General features: G+C 60.3%; 1 protein-coding gene across 1 annotated transcript; it reads left to right on the top strand.

Moving 5' to 3' along the window:
* Positions 1 to 11,615: 11,615 nt before the first annotated feature.
* On the top strand, positions 11,616 to 12,474 carry NRARP (NOTCH regulated ankyrin repeat protein; the record flags this gene model as incomplete). Its single annotated transcript, XM_082009155.1, has 1 exon — positions 11,616 to 12,474. One exon carries the CDS (start codon positions 11,616 to 11,618, stop codon positions 11,961 to 11,963), a length of 348 nt encoding a protein of 115 aa, XP_081865281.1. The 3' UTR covers positions 11,964 to 12,474.
* Positions 12,475 to 19,827: the final 7,353 nt, after the last annotated feature.

Below are 19,827 nucleotides of genomic sequence, written 5' to 3'. Positions count from 1 at the left end.
GGGGGGACGCGGGGGCTCGGGGCATCTCCGCAGCGGGACAGGGACGGCGGGGACACGCTCCCTGGTGAACCGCAGCGGGTTTTGGGCCGTGGGTTTGCGGTGCCAGGCTGGAAGTGGGGGGCTTTCGTTTCAGGGTCCGTGGTGGAGGGGACGGTCACATTTGCACTGATGGTTTGTGACAGCCTGAAAATACATGGCCTCCATGAGATCATTAAATCAGAGGTGGCTGGGGAATGGACCCATTGCTTTATTCCTGCCTCCCTCCAGGCTGGGCATGGCAGAACTCTCCAAAATGCCACCCAGCCACCCATCAGGCTCCAGCACATCACCCCAGTGCCCCTCTGCCAGGTCACTCATGTTGGGGAGCCACGTCCCCAACAGCAGCACAGGGGAGAAAGAGCATCTCCAGTGCCCGGAGCACTCCCCAGCCTGTGGGACGTGTGTCACAGCACGACCTGTCCCCAGTGTTGCCCCTCACCCTGGTCCTGCTGTCCCGGCAGCTCTCCCGGCACTCCCCGGAGGTGGTGGGTGGGCGCGGGCATGGGGGCCCAGAGGAGGGCTTGAGCGCTGCTCTGGGTGCACCACGATGCGCGCTGGCACCCGCATCGCCCTGCGCTGGAGTCAGGGATGCCCCGGCAGAGCTGGAGTGGTCTGGGTGGAGGTCCCGTTGGTGCCAAAGCAACCGCCAGCCTGGGGGGTGAGCAGCACCTGCCGGCCCACCGCCCCCCAGGTGGGTGCATCAAGCCACCCCCCGTGCCCAGGGCTCTGCGGGGCGTGCGCAGGAGTGGCAGCGAAGCCTGTGGTCCCACCATCGCCGGGAACCGGGGCCGCTGGCAGGGCATAGCCAGTGTCCAGAGGAGGCTGCTGGCTATGGGGTACACTGCGTACACTGGGGTACGTGTGACCTCCCATCATACAGCGCACACAGCCGATGGGGGGCCGGCGAGGCGAGGAGCCCGGACGGGTTGGTCCTGCCGCTCCGGGCGCTGCCGTCCGATGCCTCCTCGTCCAGGGCCAGGCTTCAACCGCTCCACCCTGCAACTGAGGAGCGCTTGCAGAATTCCTCCTCTAATCCCGGTTAACTGCCAGGCCCCGATGTTGTTGCTAAGAGGGTCTGAGGGGCTCTGGGCTGAAGTGTCACATTTACGGGCCAGCGAAATGCCTGCCCAGGCAGCTTATGCCGCAATGCAAGACTCGCTTTCCCTCTCCAAGAGCTCCTGGCCATGCGGTGCCGGGGGCTCCTTCCCCTCAGGGATACCTCACCCCCCAGCTCAGCCCTTCAGCAAAAAAACCAACTTTTTCCACTTTAAACATCCCTCTTTCCATGAGCTCTTGCCTGGGCATTAGTACAAATGACCCTGGAAGGTGGCCGTCCCCACACTGCGCCCATCTTCTCTCCCCAGCAGTCCCTGCCCAGCGCCGGCCGCAGGCATGGCCCCTGCTACCACGGCACAGCATCCCTGGCGACACTCCATGGTCACAGTCTGCCATTTTGTCCCAATTTCCATCAGAAGATGGCAGAGGGGAGCAGGACCTCTGTGCCCACCCTTTGCCCACCCCTCCAGCCCCATCTCCCTTGCAGCCCTGCCAGGGCCACCCACCACCCCTCATCTGCTGCCGCAGAGCCCTTTTTCTTTCAAGTGGGAGCATAAAATAACCACCACCTGCTTCACCAGCGATGAACGAAGTCAAGGCAGACGCCAGCAGCACCACGGGCTGTCCCCCTGAGAGCACACAGCGCTGGCCCCACGTGTGCTTACAGGTAAGGACAGGTTTTGGCAGGGCAGGGACGCTGAGTCTGGCCCCTTTCCCATCAGGACACGCTGAGGTGTGAGTCTGGCTCTGGCCAGCTACGATGGTCTGTGTTTCCCAGGGGGGTTCGGGGGCTTATTTTCCCTCCTTCCCTGTGCTTGACTTGCCGGAGCTTGGAGAGAAAGCCTCCTCCATGGCTGAGCATCGCCATCATCATCACAGCAGTGTCTGCCAGACTGTGCTCATGCACCAGCGAGACCCCCCAGCCCCAGCCGCTGCTCTGCTTGCGGAGCAGCAGATTAGCCCTCAATCTACTTTCTCTCTCCTCCCAGCCTGGCTTTGGGGGTCACAAAGTGAAGCCCTGATGATGATGCCCCAGCCAGAGATGTCTGTGCATGGAGGGGACACACAGGAGAGGACTTGGGGACCACATCCCCTGATGACGAGGCTTTGGTGACACTGGATCTGGGGGATTTCCTGGGGAACGGCTGCACTGCTGCCTAACCTCCCCTCCCCTCTCCTCTCCTGCCCACAGTGCCGTGCTGGCAGGAGTCACAGCCGGGACAGTCACATCTGTCCCCTCTGATGCCCTGTCCCCAGGGTGGGCTCTCACCCGGGGAGCCCCTGCAGCCCAGGCGTGCCCAGCTTCCCCGGGGGCTGGTGGCCATTCACCCTCCCAGGCCAGTGGGTGCAAGGCACCAGGGCTTGCCATCCAAAAATGGTCTGTTTGAGCAAAAACTTCCCTCCCCATCACCTTCATCACCTCCTTCCCTGTCTCACTTGGTTTGCCCTGGAGATGGCTGCTTCGCCCAGAGATGGGCAGAAGAAAAAGAGGGTGTTTCCCACTTGGCTGTAGGCTCCCAGGGCCTGGCACACCTTCCTGCACCTGCATTGACACCTTCAGCTGTGGAGATTGTTTCTCCTAATGGGATTAAAATGCCTTCTGCTGATCTCACCTTTGGTGGCCATCATTTTTCCATCAATTCTTTCCATTTCCCTCCTCAGTTGTCCACATTTTTTGCATATAACCTGAAAGAATTGTGTTTCATGTCCTGGTTTTCCAGCCCGGTGTTCTCTCTAGGTGTTAATGTGTTTTTCCTAATTCCCTCTTTATCTTAAATGGGAATTTCCTCTTCACTTCTACCCCCATGTCATTTTTGTCATGTTTCTGGTGCAACAGTTTGGGGCCAGGCGGTGACAGCAGAGGATAAGCTGTGTTTTGCTAAACTGACATCTTTAAATGTTCTTGGGCTGGTCTGCTGGCAATTGCTCGTAGGGCTTCTAGTGCTGGAAAACTGGTACATGAAAGGACCAAATATCCACTTTGAGGGTGATGATACAGTTGGTTGGAGACAGAGACACTGCTTTTACGTGCCCTGGGTCAATCTCCCCATCTTTGGGTCATAATTAACTTGTCCCAGGACATTCGAACGAGCTCCAATATTGAATCTCGTGTTGGTGCAGGGCTTTGGCACTAGCATATGACCATCCACCCCTCGTGGAAAGTCTGACAGGGTTTTGTTGTTGCGTCAGCAATCCCCCCACAGGTGATGGCACCCGTGATAACAGGTTTTCTGCCTCTGTGTAGTGGGCAGATGTTTAAAAACTGTCCCGTATTCCCAGCGGCAGTGTCAAAAGCAAGTGTCTTCCTTCTGAGCAGCAGAGGACCTTCTGAGGTCCCTCCAGCCTGAGTCAGCTCTGGTGTGGTGACAGGACAGTGGCCTTGCTTGGACATGGACACACTTGGATGGTCATGCTGTCAGTGTGCCAGCTGCAGTCATGGCAATATGGACCATAGCATACTTCTTCTCATTGATCAGTGCCACCAGCTCTGAAGCTCTCCATCCCTCCATCCCTCCATCCCTCCATCCCTCCATCCCTCCATCTCTCCATTCCTCCATTCCTCCATCCTTCCATCCCTCCATCTCTCCATCCCTCCATCCCTCCATCTCTCCATTCCTCCATCTGTCCATCCTTCCATCTCTCCATCCCTCCACCCCCCCCACGCCTCCACCCCTCCCCACCCCAGCTCAGGGCTGCCTGAGGCTGCCAGGGTAGTTTTCTCCCTTGCCCTTCCCAGACCCCACAAGTGTCCGGGCTGGGTGGCAGGAGACCTGCGGAAGATCCCTGCTGAGGGACCCTCAGCACCTCCCCGGCGCATCCGCGGCCCCACGGCTGCAGGGTGCTCTGTCTGGCCCCTTGAGGACGTCCCGCCACTCTCAGCCTCGGGCTGGTGCTTTGGCTCTGGGGGGTTTCCCGCTGTTGCTGTGTGTCCAGGTGACCTCTTCAATGCCTGCAAGCGGCAGGTCCTTACGTTCACCCACCTCTGGTGCCAGCACCCTCGCTGCTCTGCACAACAGCCATCGGCTCCTCCCGCGCATGAGCCACCTCCTCTGTGAACGCTCCTGGTTTGTGCCTTGCCGCGTCCTCGTGGGCTGCCAGACCCTCGGCTCCCCCGGACCAGCACATGGGGACCCTAAAGAGTGTCCTTTGAGCAGAGGGAGGACGAGGCTGGTGCTGTGCCAGCAGCCCCTCTACGCCAGCCGCTGGTGGAGGGAACCAGTGGGGCCACCCAGCCGGTGAGCACGGGACTGCCAGCGCCGGAGGCCGAGCAGCCCGAGCCCCCCGCGCTCGCACGGACTCATCCACGTGTCAGCATCCTGCCGCCTCGGGGTTTGCTCTGGGAGGGCAGAACCTGGGGGAGAAGCGAAGCAGGAATGCCGCAGAGCCTCCTGCTGCCGGCCCCCGCGGTGAGCGATGCTTCATCGTGCGATGAGACGAACCTCTCCAGACCCCGTCTGGGGGAAGCTTCTGAGCCACACCAACACCTGAGTCATCCCGGCCCCAGGAGGGAGCTGCAGCCCCAAGACTCCCAAACAACAGTTCCAGCCAGCCCGCGGGCGTTCCTGGGCTTTGCTTGCTGGGTTTTTCGGAGCTGTGGTTTCACGTCTGTCTGCCACAGCTTTCACCGCGGAGGGGAGCTGGCAGGGGGGACAGCGGGGCACGCTGACCCTGTCCCTCACCCTTGGGAGAGATGCCTGGAAGGGCCCTTCCCTCTGATCCCTGGGGACAGCAGGGTCACCTCCTGGCCACCTCTAGGACTTCATCTCCCTCCCAGCTCCATCAATTTGGGGGCGAGCTCTTGTGCTTACAGCCTGGGCTGCTGGCAGTCAGCTGTGCTGGGGCAAGCTCACCACGCTGGGACTTGTTTTAGGAGAAGAGCAACCCAGGGCTTCGACAGGTCATCTGTACGTGAGGGCATGGCAGCCCCAGAGGGTCTCATCCAGCTCCTGAGGGTGGGGGCAGCAGCTGAGACCGAGCACAGCACCTGCCCGCAGGAGGTGATGCCGAGCTGGGTTCTGTGCAGCAAGGACATCTCCAGTCATAGACGGTCAACATCAAACTGCACGTCGGACCGGCCTTGAGCAGCATCCAGGAAGTAATAAATTGTCCAGTTTTGAATGGTGGATACAGATCAAAGGGAATTAAACCAGCTTTTTAATCAGCCTACAATATTGTTTCCCTATCTGGCTACTTTAGAAAAAAAAAAAAAAAATTAAAAATCCCATTGTCTGCGCCAAACTAATGTTTAACATTTATTAGGGCAGTAATGAGCCCTCCGTGGTTTTATGGAGCCATTTGATCCTGTGTTGGAAGGGCAGGTCCTGCAGCGCTCTCGCCGGGACACAGGCTCTGGGTGGGCTGCCCACCCCCTCCGGCCCCCAGGTCGCTTCACCTGCGCTCAGCTCCTGCCCCTGCACGGCACGCTGCGATCGCGGGGGGACCCTGTGACAAAACACCACTGGGGAAGAGTTTTGGCTCCGTTTTGTCACGCCAGCCCGAATGAGACTTGAACGAGCGGCATCTCTCAGCCCTGAGAAATCACACGCTGCATCGGATGTCAGGCCGGTTCCTCTCCTCGCCTTGTGTACTCGTTGCATATCCTTCAGAGTTTGATGGGGACAAGGTGTTTGGCGCTCAGGCCAGCTTTAGTTTACAAATGAATATATCAACATTGTTCCTCATCAGGCAGGAATGCGCTTCCCTCCCTTCTCCCCCACCTTATCCCCATCCCCTTCCGAGCAAACTTCCTTCCTCCTGTAATCTGGAGCGGAAACCTCGCTGCATATTCGACCGGCTCAGAGAAATCAGGTCGCTGTTCCCTGGCGTGACTTTGTGCCTTGAACTAGGGCTGGTCGGTCCCTAAGGCCGGCGGCAAGGCAGGGGAGGAGGGCGAGGGCGAGGGCCGTACCGCTGCCCGTCCTCAGCGCGGAGCCGCTCTTCCAGCCGGATGCTGCGATCGAGCTCCCAGTTGCTCGGCTGCCGTTTTCAAACAAACCGGCGTGTTTCTGGGCATGGACCCAGGACTGACAAGCCTGGGGCTGGCTGCAAGCTCAGGCCCTCGTGCTGCCCCACGCCACAGAAACGCTGCTCCCACGGGCTGGGGGTCACTTCTGCTGGCCCCTCGCCGGGGGTAGGGGAGGAGAGAGGTGTTGGTGCCACGTGAGGAGGGAGATTTGCATCAGGAGGATGTTTGTTCCCTGGGAAATAGCCTGGGACCGGTCCCTTCCCAGCCTGCCAATTCGTGGGCATGACTCTCAGGCAAATGAGCCTGCCTGGCCGTGTGTCCCGCGGGCGGGCTATGGTCGTGTCACCCCCCGAGTTCTGACGCCTCAACCCCAGGGAAATCTCCACAGAGCGGTCACCGGGTCCCCAGGCCAGCCCCAAGGGGCTGTACCACCTTTTCTGGGGGAACCGCACGGTGGGAGCAGTGGGGTAACGTCGTACCCCCATCCCCACGGCCACCGCAAAGGAGCGACCACGCAGCGCAGTCGAACGAGCGGCCCCAGGGAGCGCACGTCTCGGGAGACACGGGCTCGAGCCAAGGCAGTCTGGTGCACGGGCTTGGCTGTGGCAGGGACATCAGCCCAGGCGATGCCGCGGGGTGGCCCGGCAGCACCAGGGCCCGCGGCACAGGGCAGGGGCAGGGGCAGCTCTCCGCCTCCGAGGTGTCCCAGCTGGTGGCCTTTTGCCCGAACAGCTTTTTCCCACTGTCAGATACGGAGGCTGGAGGTTACGGGCAGGGTTTGAACATCGGAAGAGCTGCAGCGTTGCCAGCAGGATAAGGGCTAATAAGACGGGGCACCGGAACGATTAAAGGCCAAGCCGCGGCGCGACAACCCAGCCCCCACAGCCCGGCGGCATGTCACCGCAGCCTCTGCGGGGAGTCGGGGTCCCCAGCCCCAGCGCCAGGCGTGCAGGGATGCCCCCACCTGCGTCCCCCCGAGGACAGCGACCACGCGTAGGGTTATGACCATGCTTGAGTCTCGCTCGGGTTTTAAATCCTGTGTGTCACAGGCTGGGAGGGAGAGAACACGCAGAGCAGCATCCGCGGGGGCATCTGGGGGAAGCGGCAGTCCCCTGCCCACGTTCCCGCGGCGGCCCCCATAGTGCGGGTGTCCCGGGAGGATGGGCGATGCCTGGAGCCTTCCCTTGCCCCAGGGCTTCCCCGCACCACCCGTAAGAGCTCTGCTCACGGTGCCTTGCTCCCTGCAGAGGACACGGGGCACCCGTACACGTGTCCTCACTGCAGAAGCACGAGGTTTCTCTTGCAAACCCCAGCTTCTGGCCTCAGGAGCTTTCTGCCTGCAGGTCTGGCAGGGGCCCAGCCCCACCCAGGGCCCTGCCTGGCTGTTGCTGAAGGCTCGCGGTGTGTGATGTGTCCATGGGGAGGGCGCGAGGCTGGTCCCATGGCCGTGCCCCCGCTTGCCCCTGCTGCAAGCGGGGCAGCTCTCAGGCAGCGCGGACGACGGTTTTTCCCCTGAGGCCCCCCCGCAGCCCCTTCCCTGCCGCTCCCTTGCCAAAAGCATCCCCCCGGGGCAGGGCTCCCCTCTCCTCCTGCCCAAGGGTGGTTCTCCGCAAGGGAAACCGTTCCCACCCAGCAACCACAGCCCCCCAGCGCCCCGGCCCCGCGTGGGCTCCCCTCCCTGCCCACACCCCCGCATCCCTGCGGCTGGGCAGGTGGCGTTGGCCAAGCCCCGCGTTTCCCCGCCGGGGCTCCGGCAACCGCTTTGCCAAAAAGCCAGGAGGCAAAGCAGCGGCGGGGCCAGCGGCGGAGGAAATCTTTGCGCTTCCTCCCGGCTCGCAGGGAGCCGAGCAGGCGGGTGGCTCTCCCTCGCGCGCCTTTTGCTGGGTCTCTGCGCTGGGAAGAAAAGCTCTCGTCTTTCCCACGCTCTCCGACACATTTTAATGAATTAAGTGGGGGCACGCCCCCTCGCCGCCTGCCCCGGATCCGTCCCCCCAGCTCTCCAGCTCCCTTCAAGGAGGCCTCCGGGGGTGGCTGGACTCTCGCTGGCTTGCCCGCCTGGCTCGGAGGATGGGCACTGCCCGCTTGGCTTTTTTGGAAGAGGGCTGCAACGTGCCCAGCCCAACGCACCGGGGCGGCTCTGACCCCTTCCGGCGATGCCGGCGGCAGCCGTCCCTTCTCCTCTCACCCACAGGCTCTCGTGAGCGAGGGGAAATTTGGTCGTCACGTCTCTTGAGGAGGGGAAATTTGGTCCACGCCGTTTGCTACAGGCATCGCAGCACCGGGTCCCTCTCCCCGCCTCCCGCCGCCGCCTGCAGCGCCAGCGCTCGCCGCGGCTTCCCCTCTTCTCAGAAGGGAGCAGATAAATCACTGGGTGGGGCTACTGGTTTTGCAGGGCCCCACCGAGCGAGCGCCGGGTGGGAGGAAAGGGGCCTTCCAGTGCCCACCGCCAGCCCCTCCGCAGCCCCTCGCCGGCCAGCGGGCAGCCTGAGCCGTGCGGGGAGGCTGGCCTGGCCGTACCACCGCACCCGGCTCCTCTCTGGTTACAGAACTGGGGCACAAATTGGAGCCGAAATGCAGAGTTTCAAAATTGCCTTTTTATTTTCCTTTTTTTTTGTTCTTTTTTTGCTATTTTCCCTCCCTCTCTGGCATCGTTCCCAGACCAAGTCCTGCCCCCACCTGCCAGCCCTGAACATTTGCATGGCTGGGTCCCTGCCCGGGCGCTTTTATTTTTCTCACCAGTGTCACTGGCAAACGCAGATTTGCTTGCGAGGATGTAACTCTGGCCCAGCCCCAGACCGGGGAGGTGTGAGCAATTCCCATTCTCCCACGGCTCACTACGAGGGCTCAACACCTCGCAGGATACAGCCCATAAATGCACAAAATCAGCTGTGCCAGGATATTTAGGTGTGGAAAGGATGGGGTGAGCCGGCAGGAGCGGAGCCACGACCCCCAGGCTCCTGCCATCACAACCGCCGCGCCGCCCGGCTCCGGCAGAACCGCTGCACAACCTGCTGCTTTCCCTTTGCCGGCTTTGCCGCAATGGCTTTCCCGGGCTTAGTGCCGGCTAACAGTCATGGGCTGCCGTGGCTTCAGCCCTCCCCGAACGCTGCGGCGCGGCTGTTTGCACTGCCGGGCTGTGCCGGGTCCCTGGGCTCAGCCATAACTCCCTGTGAGTCACCGTGAGTCACGGCACGTCCCGCAGCTCACCCCGGCGAGGTGACGCGGGGGAGAGGAGGGCAGGGATTGCCGCTGGTGTCCCCTGCTGCCACCACGGCTGGGGCGATGGGGGGGCAGAGCCACCACCTCCTGCCTGGGACGGGGCACTCGGGGGGACGGGACAGGCAGCGTGTGGCTCCTCTTCCACATCCTGGGGCAAACCTGGCTCCTGCATGGACCCCGAGGCCCAGAGCCCACCCCCGTGCCCTGTGCCAGCGCTGCGGGGGCTCCACGCCTCCGTGGCACGGGGATGCCCTGGGGGAAGCTGCACAGACACAGGACACCAGAAAGGGAGTGCCGGCAGCCCCGCGGCAGCAGCAGCCGCCATGCTGTGCTGGCCACAGGCCCCCGGCCGCGGTCACGTCCCAATCCTCCCTTTTCCATGAGAACGATGCTGGAAGGATGTGCCTGGGAGAGCCCCTGCCTGGGGAAGCCAAACGGGTGAGACACAGAGACCAGATGGGGGTGGCTGGGGATGGGACGGGCATCGGGATGGGATGGGCATGGGGGAGGAGGTGGGGATGTGGATGGAGATGGGGATGTGGGCATGGGAATGGGTGTGGAGATGGAGATGGGAATGGGATGGGGATGGAGATGAGAAAAACTAGCTGCAGAAATGGACTTAGGGAAGTAGACCCTTACGGGAGGAGAAACGACAGCTGCATCGCCAACTCCTTATGGCCCAAACCGGGCTGGTTTGACGTCCTCCAACAAGGAGCAGGACCCAGCGAGGGCAGGAGCAGAGTCCCAGCCCCAGCCTTCCCCGGCTGCTGCAGGGAAAAGCCACGGGAAAATGCTGCGGGGCGAGTCGTGCCCCGGGCTCGCAGTGACTGTCCTCCAGCCGTGTGACAGACAGCTCCAAGATGGTGTAGTTCATCGATTGGGGCAGAATTTAGCAGTTGTCTCATTTCTCCTTTTCCACCCCCAGACGGACACGCCGGCACAGCCAGGTGACAGCAGCTTGCCGGCCAGCTGCCCTCGGCACGGCTGCTGTCACCTCGTTTTATGACACGCTCCTTCCTTTCTTCCTGCACCTCCTGCTCCGGCCGACCAAACGCCCAGCAGATGCGGCAAGCGCCGGCCTGGGGGTGACGCTTCCCACCAGCCTCCGCCGTTTGTTCTCTCACAGGCCAAACGGGCGCGGGGAGGGCCCCTCCAGCGCGGTTTTGCGTTGATGCACTATTTTTGGTACCTTTTTGCCCATTTTCCTACCTACCTGCGGTGTCCACACCTCCCAGCACTCCTGCACCAGTTGTCGGCTGGGCAGCAGAGCCAACCCTGGATGAAGGCCCGTGCGACCGAATTGTCACTCCAGGGCCGTGGGGCCTGGCAGGAGCTGCGTTTTCTCCCCCCAAAATCAATCCCACCCGTGGATCCCCAAAACCTCGCACAGCCCCCGCTGCGTGGCTCCAGAGGGGCCGGATCCCCCCGTCCCCGCCCATGACCTGTCCCAGTTTGCTCACGGGGAGATAATCCCCACGTCGCCCCAAAATTCGAGGGCGTTCGCAAAGAAACCGCCGGCAGCGCCTCGGTGACCCCCATCCCCGCGGGGCTCGGGGCCAGCGGCTCCCGGCTGGGGGGCGCGGGGGTCGGCGGGGCCCGGGCCGCGGGGGTGGTTGGGGACGGCACCGCCGGTTCCAGCGCCGCGCTGCAGGGAAAGGCGGGCGGCAGGGCCGGCTGCAGCCGCCTGGCACGGCTCGGCTCGGCCCGGCTCGGCTCGGCTCGGCACGGCTCGGCTCGGCACGGCACGGCACGGCTCGGCTCGGCACGGCACGGCACGGCTCGCCTCGGCTCGGCTCGGCTCGACACGGCACAGCACGGCTCGGCTCGGCTGGGCGGTGCTGCCCCCTGCCTGCGGCCACCGCGCCGAGCCGGGGCAGCGCGAGGCGGGCCGCGCCGCAGCGGGCCGTGCCGGGCGGAGCCGAGCCGGGAGCGCCCCCATCGCCCCGCCCCCGCGCTGTTCCCGGAGTGGGGGAGGGGCGCCCCGACGCGTCCCTTCCCCGGGGGCGTGGCTTGCTGCCGCGTCTCCGCCCCTTCGCCCCCCGGTCGTGCCAATGGGCGCGCGGTGGCGGCGCCCCGCCCCTCGGCGGCGCGTCACGGCCGTGCCATTGTTATGCAAATAAAAGGGTGGGTAAAAGCCGCGGCGCGGCGCCGGCTCCGCTCCAGAGAAGCCCGGGCGCGGCGGCGGAGCGGCGGGGCGGCAGCAGCGCGGAGGCGGCGCCGGGGCCGGGGCCGCTCCGGGGCGGCAGCAGCAGCCGCAGCAGCCGCCCGCCACCGCATGCCCGCGCGGGCGGAGGCGTCGCCGTCCATGCGGGGCGGCGGGGCGTGAGGCGGCGGCATGAGCCAGAGCGAGGTGTCGCCGTGCGCGGCGCCGCCGCCCAGCCAGCGCGTCTTCCAGGAGGCGGTGCGGCGCGGCAACACCAAGGAGCTGCAGTCGCTGCTGCAGAACATGACGAACTGCGAGTTCAACGTCAACTCCTTCGGGCCCGAGGGGCAGACGGCGCTGCACCAGTCCGTCATCGACGGCAACCTGGAGCTGGTCAAGCTCCTGGTCAAGTTCGGCGCCGACATCCGCCTGGCCAACCGGGACGGCTGGAGCGCCCTGCACATCGCCGCCTTCGGGGGCCACCAGGACATCGTCCTCTACCTGATCACCAAGGCCAAATACTCCGCCGGCGCCCGGTGATGCCGGCGGCGCCGCCGCCCCCCGGCCGCCAAAGCTGCTCCCACCCCCGCGTGGGGTTTATTTGGCGAAGACCTGGGGCCCCACGCAAAACACGCCACCGTTCGCCTGCTTTTAAATATTTTTTTTTCCTTCCAAGGGTTGTTTTCCTACTGTAATACGTGTTGTTGGTTTTTGTTTTGTTTTTCCTCCATCTACCTCGGCTGCACTCACAGTATTCACGGTTTCAGTTTGACATCTGGTCAGATGCTTTAAAGGCTCCCCCGTCCCCTCCCCGCTAATATTTAATCCCCCTTCCCGCCCCTCTCGCTCCCGCCCCTCCGAACTTGAAGTATTCTGGCTCAGAAACGAATTCATTTCAACGCTCCCCGAACCCACCCGCCTCCCCCCGCCACCGGCGGCGACCCCCGGACGGGCCGGGGGCTCCCGGCCGCCCTGGCGAGGAAGAGCGGGGAGGCCTTCCTCCTCCCGCAGGCTGCTCCTGGTGTTTTCCCACCGCTGACTTGTTTTCTTTTTTTCCGAGGCGACTCCAGTGGAATATGACAGACGCGGGTTTCTCACCCCGATCGCTCCTTTTCTTGGTTCCTTTGGCGTTGGGTTTCTCTGCTTTGGTTTTCTCTCCTGGGTGCCCGAAGAAAGTCTGCGTCCTCACCTGCTCCTTGAATCCGTTTAGCACGAGTGAGACCCCAGGAAAAGACATTGAATCCTTCTGATTTGGTGTGTAAAGGGGGATTAGCAAATCCTGGACTTTTCTCGGGTTTTTTTATCCTTTAAAAAAAAAAAGTGAAATAAACTCTAGAGGCAGAGGAATTGCTTTTGCACAGAAAAGGGGCGCGAGCGCTCTCTGCTGCCTGGAGAGATGCCGGAAAACTACTGAAAATAGTTTGGGAACTATTTTTTTTTTCTTTTGGTGAAACTTGGATAACACTTCTCAATGCAGAACGATTCATTTGACGTATGTAGATTCACCCGCCTTTTATATGATATATATATATGCCTAATTATATATATATTTATAAAAGAAAGGGAGGAAGAAGAGAAAGCCACCTGAAGTCGCATTTTGAAGTGACTGCACGTATAATCGCAAATGCTGCTTTTTATTGCTATGGCACAAGAACATCCATTTGGAAAATGCGGAAAATTTCAGAAGTCTCCTTTCTCCCGCTGGTCTTTCAGCCCTCTGCTCTTCGTCTGCACTAAAACCATCCGTCTCACTGCCGTCTCCCTGCTCTTTCCTCTCTTGCTCCCTGCAATCCAAACCATTAAGATTAAAAAAAAAAAAAGAAAATAGTTACCTGCTGGTTTATTTGGGTTGTGTCTTAACTATTTATCATGTATGTATATATATTTGCGGGTGAAGATTGTGAGCCTGGTTTTGTTTGAAGCTGGTGGTGAGTGTTTCAAAAATATGGTTTGGGAAATATGCCTTTTTGTTTTGTTTTCCTAGTCTTAAAACAAAAAAAAAAAAACCTTGAGTCTGCCATGATTATTTCCCATTGCACTGAATATTCTGCTTTGTCTCTGATGGTTTCACCTGCAGTTTGTTTTTGGTTTTCTCCGCTTCAACAATTTGAGATGATTTTAAAAAGCTCCAGATTTAAAGAAGAAGAAAAGCCCTGTTGAAAGTGTCTACTGTTAATGCTGTAATTTGCAAGGAACTGCTTGGCCGAAGTCTTTCTGTGAGCATGGAAGGGGGTGTCCAGCACTTCCACTGGTGCTTCTGTGCGACAGTTACGGGGTGGGAACAAGACCTTTTCTAGTGAGGTTTTATCGTCGTTACCAGATGGTTGCACATTTATATTTTTTTTGACTAAATGGATTTGCCACAATGAAATGTCATAACATTTATGACATGATATTAAAAAGTGTATTGTAAAGCCAAGTTCTAGATGGATTTTTAAAAAGAAATCTTGGTTATAAACCCAGTCTAAAGGGAGCTCTGTCCAGTGTTGTAAAGACAACATGATGTAACCCATATTTATATTTTTATAAAATACCTATTAAGACTGTGAATCTCCTGTGTGAATTGCTGGGTGAGTTGTTTAAGAAAAGTATTGTTCCTTTCCAGCCTCCTGGAGCTTTAGACACGCTGAGATTTTGGGAAACTGTACGTCGGGGAAGGGGGTTTGCTCTGAAATTGTGAGTTGATGTATTTTTACATCCCTTTGTATTTTACTGAAAAGCTGCTGCCCTTCCTAGTCCCTAGAGTTTCAATTTTCTATGCAACCCCCACGCCCCTGTCTCTCTTGATCCTGAGAAGTAAAAGGGATGCAGATTGATTCAAATTGAAATGAGGGTCCCCCCACCCCCCTTGTTGGCTCATCGTGCTGCTGACCCTTCATGCCAAAACGGGGAGTACAAGGAAAAAAAAAAGAGGCAGGTGGGGGAGGCTCTCTCGTGCATGACTGGTCGCCTTCCGGCAGTCATCTTTTTAATTATTATTATTATTTTTGTAAGAAGAATATATTGATAATGTCAGTGAAATAAGCAGACATTGAAGCTGATGCACAGATTGCTCCAGAAAGGAGTTTTTCTGTAGATTTTTCTTTAGATGCGAATACCTTTTTTAATTATGTTAATTAATGTTAAGAATTTTTAGGCTTATATTGAAGCTGTATGTGGGTCACTATATGATCATTTCTAACTGGATAAAGTCTGTACAGTACAGCATATTCCTGAGTGTATGATATAGACGTGTAGTCCCAGAGTGTGAAATTTATAAATAAATTTTTCATTGATCTTTTTATAAAAAAAAAAAAAATTAAATGGCTTTTTCATTTGTTCTTTCCCGTGTGGTTACGGGCGATGCTGGGTGGCTCCTGGGGGGGGCGGGGTGCGGGTGGCTGGTTGGACCCCCAGGTCCCTGTTTCGGTGTCTGAACCTGCAGCTCTTCTGTGTCTAAATGCTTCCCCAGAGGGTGACGGGTGGGGTGGATTTGGGGGGATGCTGGCGGGTGCAGCCCCCGCCGGCCCCTTCCCGCTGGCTGGAGGAAGCTCCCGGCGTCGGGGCTGCGGGTTTGCCCCATGCCGGTGGTTGGAGGCTGGTGGAGCGGTGGTGGCTCAGCTGGAAGCCTGGTGCTGGGTGGGGGCCGGGGGGTTGAGGCGGCCCGAAGGAAGCCGCCAGCCCCGGGGGAGCGAGGTGGGAGCCCTGTGGCTGGTCCCAGACCACGGGCATGGGGCACCTCTGTGGGTCTGCAGCTGCGCCCGCGTGGCTCCCTGCAAACCTTCCCAGGCTTTGTTCATCCCGCCAGCGCCCAGCAAGCGGTGGAGGTGGCCGGGCCCTCGCCAGGCCCTTGGGCTGTGATGACGGGGTCACCTCCAGCCAGAAACTGATGGTGGCTTCACCCAGGGGCATGGGGTGAGGGTCTCCATCCCCAGAGGCACCTCTGTCCCCTCGCACGGCTCGGAGCAGGCTGGTGCCCAAACGCAGATCCTCCTTTCCAGGCAGGATCCAGCTGCTCCGGGAAGTGGGGAGAGCAGAAGCAGCCCCGCGCCTGCACCAGCCGGGCCCTGCCCGCAGCCGGGGTTGCGAAGGCAGCGTGCAGGTAAGCCCCCTCACCGGCAGCAGTGTGGGGTTGTGCATAGGCTTTTTCTGTATTGATAATTTTGCCAGCTCTGGAAATGCCTAAATCCCTGGGAAATTTGTGCCATGCCCAGTTTGGCTCCAGGGTGTGGATTCCCAGGGTGTGGGTTCCCGGGGATGCCGGGAGTGGTGTCCTGCAAATGGCAGTGGGGAGAAAACCTGGAGAAAAGGTTCAGCGTGACCTTCCCGGGGTGGGCAGCCTCTGCTCCCATGTGCCCAGCCCTGTGCCATCCAGCGCCAGCGTGGGACGGTGCCTGGGCTGGACACAGCCGGCTGCCTCTGGAAAAGACCAAATGACCCGGCTGTGTTTTAGCAGGAAAAAAAAGGTGATGCCAAAACCAGCAGCCGCAGCTGATGGTGGCCCTGCGGGTTTATCACCTGGGGTCTCCCAGCAGCTGCTGACTGCGGCCAAACCCGCGGGATGTGTGTGTGGGGCGAGCATCGCTCCCCTCTCCTGCTGTGGTATGATTTTGTCCTATGATTTTGGGCGCCGCATGACACTGACCCACCGGCAGCTGCCACCAAACCTCCTGCCGTCAGGGTGCTCCGCCGGGCCGGCGCGCTGCGGGGTTACACCCGCGGGCGCAGCTCGTCCCTGCCTGCCTCCCTGCTCCTGGGGTGCTGCAAAAAACTCACCCAGGCTCGCGCTTTGTGTTGCCACAGAGCGGGGCTCAGCCCGGCTCAGCCCCGCAGCTTCTCGCTGTCCACGTTGTCCCAGGGCTTCAGCCAGCCAGGCCAGGCCAGCCACGACCTCAAGGACGGGTTTTTCCCAGGAAATGCAGCATTTCTGACACAGCTCCTCGCTCCCCGCGTGGACGGAGCGGGCTGGGGTCTCTGGCAGCCCCTTTGCAGGGGGTTTCGGACGGGCGCTGAATACAAATCGCACCCCCCTGGCGTTAAGCCCAGCGCCCGCGACGCCGTCCTGCGTCCCCGGGGTCCCACGTGCGACGGCCCAGCAGCGGGGACGTGCCAAGGGTGCAGCCGAACCCTGACCCCCGGTACCGGGATCTCTGCACAGCCCGTGGCCACCCCGCTTTGCAGCTCTCCTCTCTACAGAAACCCTGTCCAAGAAATCTAGGAACTCCAAAGACTTTCTTTTTTTTTCCTTTTTTTTTTCCCTTTTCTATTTTTGTTCCAATAAAACAAAAATACTGGATCGTTTGGTGGCGTAAGCACATTCTTCTGGCATTTTTGCGTGTCCCTGGCTGCGCGTTATTGTCCGCCAGCCGCATTACGTAGGTGCTGTTGTTCCAAGAGAAACCAAAGCAAGAATTTGAACTTTCAAGTGCTTCCTGCCATTGTCTTTTGCTTTTGTTTGTGCTACTGACTCCAAACCAGATGGATCAGGCTCCCCTCCGGCCGCGGGGGCGATGGGAAGTCAACACAGCCCGGCGAGGTTTGACAGCTTTGTCTTCTCTTCTATTGCCCTTCATCCGTCAAGCCCAGCCATCGGAGTTGAATCGACCAACGCATATGGATGGGGGGAGGAGGTGGGATTTTATTTGAATTTCAGGGAGCTTAACACAGTAAGTAATGAATGAGAAAGAAAGACGGCGAGCAGGCGAGCGAGAGGGGACGGGCTGTAATCAAAATTCAGTACATTTTAAATAGATGCTTTGTTGGGCGCTTGTATGACTATGATAATGCCGCAGCCTGCAGATCCGAATAGGAGTTACCTTTTTTTAAAAAAAAAAAAAAAATCACAATCAACTACTGTTCGGTGCCGGGGAGGAGCCGGTGGCTCGGTCTGGCTGGCCAGGATGGCCTCTTTTCCAGCCTTTGTGTTTTGCTCCTTCTCGATGCTTTCTGGGCTTCATCCCCGCCATCAGGGCGAGCCCCTCTGTGTGGGTGGGAGGGGGTGGCCAGGCAGGCTGTGGTCAGCAGTACTGGGGGTCCACAGTGTGTCATGCAGGACGGGACGGCTCACAGTTTCAACCTGTTTTGCTGCTGACCCGGCGCTGCTGCCATGTTTGGTCCCAGCCACCAAGATCCTTCCCATGCTGGTGCTGGAGCTGGCCACCCCATTCCTGCGGCATGGGGCTGTTTTGGGGTCTTCCTGCAGCGTGAACGACCCTCATGCCCTGCCACAAGGTGGGTACGGGGGTTTCAGTGCGAAACCCCCAGGCTCTAAAATCACTGTCACTCTGCTGACCTCCACGCTCAGGGGCTGTGTCGCCCCAGGGATGCTCCCAGGCCTGGGATGCGTCAGCACGGGGACCGCAGGCAGCTCCCACTTCTCCTTGGCGGCAGCAAGAGTCCCAGGGAATGACAATGCTCCGCTGCATGGGCAGGAGAAGCGTCTTCTCTTCCCAGAAGCTCTTCAGGTGCTGTGTCCCACTGCCACCACGGGCACCCATCTCTCGCGGTGCCCAGCATGGGGTGCCCAGGGAGAGGTGACCTCTGGGTCTCACACCGCCTGGGAGCAGACCTGCAGGTGCAATGTAGTTTTTGGCTTCTTCATGTTGGCAGGTGTCTCCTCCTGGCCCTTAAAGAAATGGCCAAGCAGGGCAACATTGTGGTTTGGCTAATTTGGAGAAGAACGGTGGATGGGGCTTGGGTCTGGAGGGGTGGAAGGCTACTTGGATGGAGGGATGGCTGGGGAGGAATAGGGAATGGCTGGGGCGGGTTGGGTGGGATCGCTGGGGACATGGAGGGATGGAGGACTGGAGAGATGGGGGGGATGGACAGAGGGATGGGTAGAAGAATGGACAGAGGCAAATCTGGACTGCTGGGGAGTGGCTGGGACAAATGTTTTGATTGGAAACTCCTCATCCAGCCTGAATCCAACACGTTCTGTGGCTGGGAGAGGGTCCTGAGGGCAAGCCAAAGGAGAGCAGCACCTCCGGCAGCACGCTCGCGAGGTGGCTGGAGATGTCCTGCTGCTGCTTTTTAGGAAGAGGCTTCCCAGAAGGTGCCTCCCCTTCCCCCTCACGAACTGGGCAGTGGCCCGGCAGCCCGGAGGAGCACAGAAGGCAGAGAAACCCAGCCGCGAGCGCTGGCCATCGGCTCCAGCCCCTCCGGCGGAGCAGTGCACGGCGGGCTGTCCTCAGCCACGGCCAGCGCTCGCTCGCTGACGAATCCATCCCCCTCACCTGATCCAGCCCAGCACCAGCCGGCTTCACGTTTATCCTGGGAGGACGGACGTGCCAGCAGCACGGCCGGCTCTGCGACCCCTCTGCGGCGCCAGCCCTGCCACAGGCGTGGAGGACCCCGGGGAGCCCGGCGCAGGGGTGCAGCCAGGCGCTCCCGTGCAGCACGGAGCAGAGGCAGGGCCGACCCGGCGAGCACGGCCGTGCGCAGCCCTGGCCGGAGGGGACATCGGCCGGGCGACGGCTGCTGGCTCTGCAACGCGTTGGTGGGGCGGCGGGAGGCTGAGCCTTCGCGTGGGGCCTGAGCAGCACCCCGGGACTGACGGTTTGTGCCCTGAAAGGATTATAAAACCAAGGCGAGCCTCTGCGTGGAAACAGCTCCTCTGCAGCCTCCTCTCACCCTGGGAGTGCACCGCAGCCTCAGTTCTTGTTTTCTCCAGCTGAAAAAACACTTCTCACCTATGCCCGGTCAACAGCGATGTTATTACGCACACACGATGCAATTGCACGGACGGACTCCAAGTGTGCCCAGACCTCTCTCAGGTTTTCTGCCCGCGCACCGCTGCTTGCTCGGGGAGCTCTCGCTGGGATGTCTCAGCGTGGCTGTCCCACTGCGAGCTGGGGCAGGAGTGGTGTGGCAGCTCCCTGGACACCTGATTACTTCTAATTATGCCTAAAATGCTCAATCATCTGGTGGCTGGAGGGCTCTGCTGGGGAGCGGGTGGAGGAGCCAGAGGCACTGGTTGCCCGCTTGCAGCGGGGGGATTCCCGGGGGCTTCCCCTGCTGCCCCATCCCGTGCCCAGCCTGCCCCAGGGAGAGGAGTTGGGTCTTCCAGCAGCCCAAGACCTTTGGGAACCGCCAGCTGCTGCGACACTTACTGGGATCTTTCTCCAGATGCTTCAGTTGGGAGGTCACAGCCGGGGGACACCCGTCCCCGCCTGAGGGGCCTGGGGCACCCCGAATCCCTGCAGAAAGAGGGGTGCAGGGTGGCCCGAGGCAGCAGGGCTGTGGGCACAGGAGGGTCCTGGTTCAGCACCCCACTCCCTGCGTGTCCCCACGAGCCGGGGGGCACGGGGCAGCCCTGGCCTTGCTCCGCAGCTCCAGGATCAGGCCGTCGTCCCCCGGCACAGCGCCCAGCCAGGGCGACTGCCCCAGCGGGTCCTCACATTTCACCCTGCTCACATTCACAGCTATG

This window comes from Phaethon aethereus, assembly GCF_964289735.1.
Source record: "Phaethon aethereus genome assembly, chromosome: 20".
Taxonomy (NCBI): Eukaryota; Metazoa; Chordata; class Aves; order Phaethontiformes; family Phaethontidae; genus Phaethon; species Phaethon aethereus.
The sequence above is the reverse complement of the archived record's forward strand: the minus strand, read 5'-3'. Positions and strand labels throughout refer to the sequence as shown.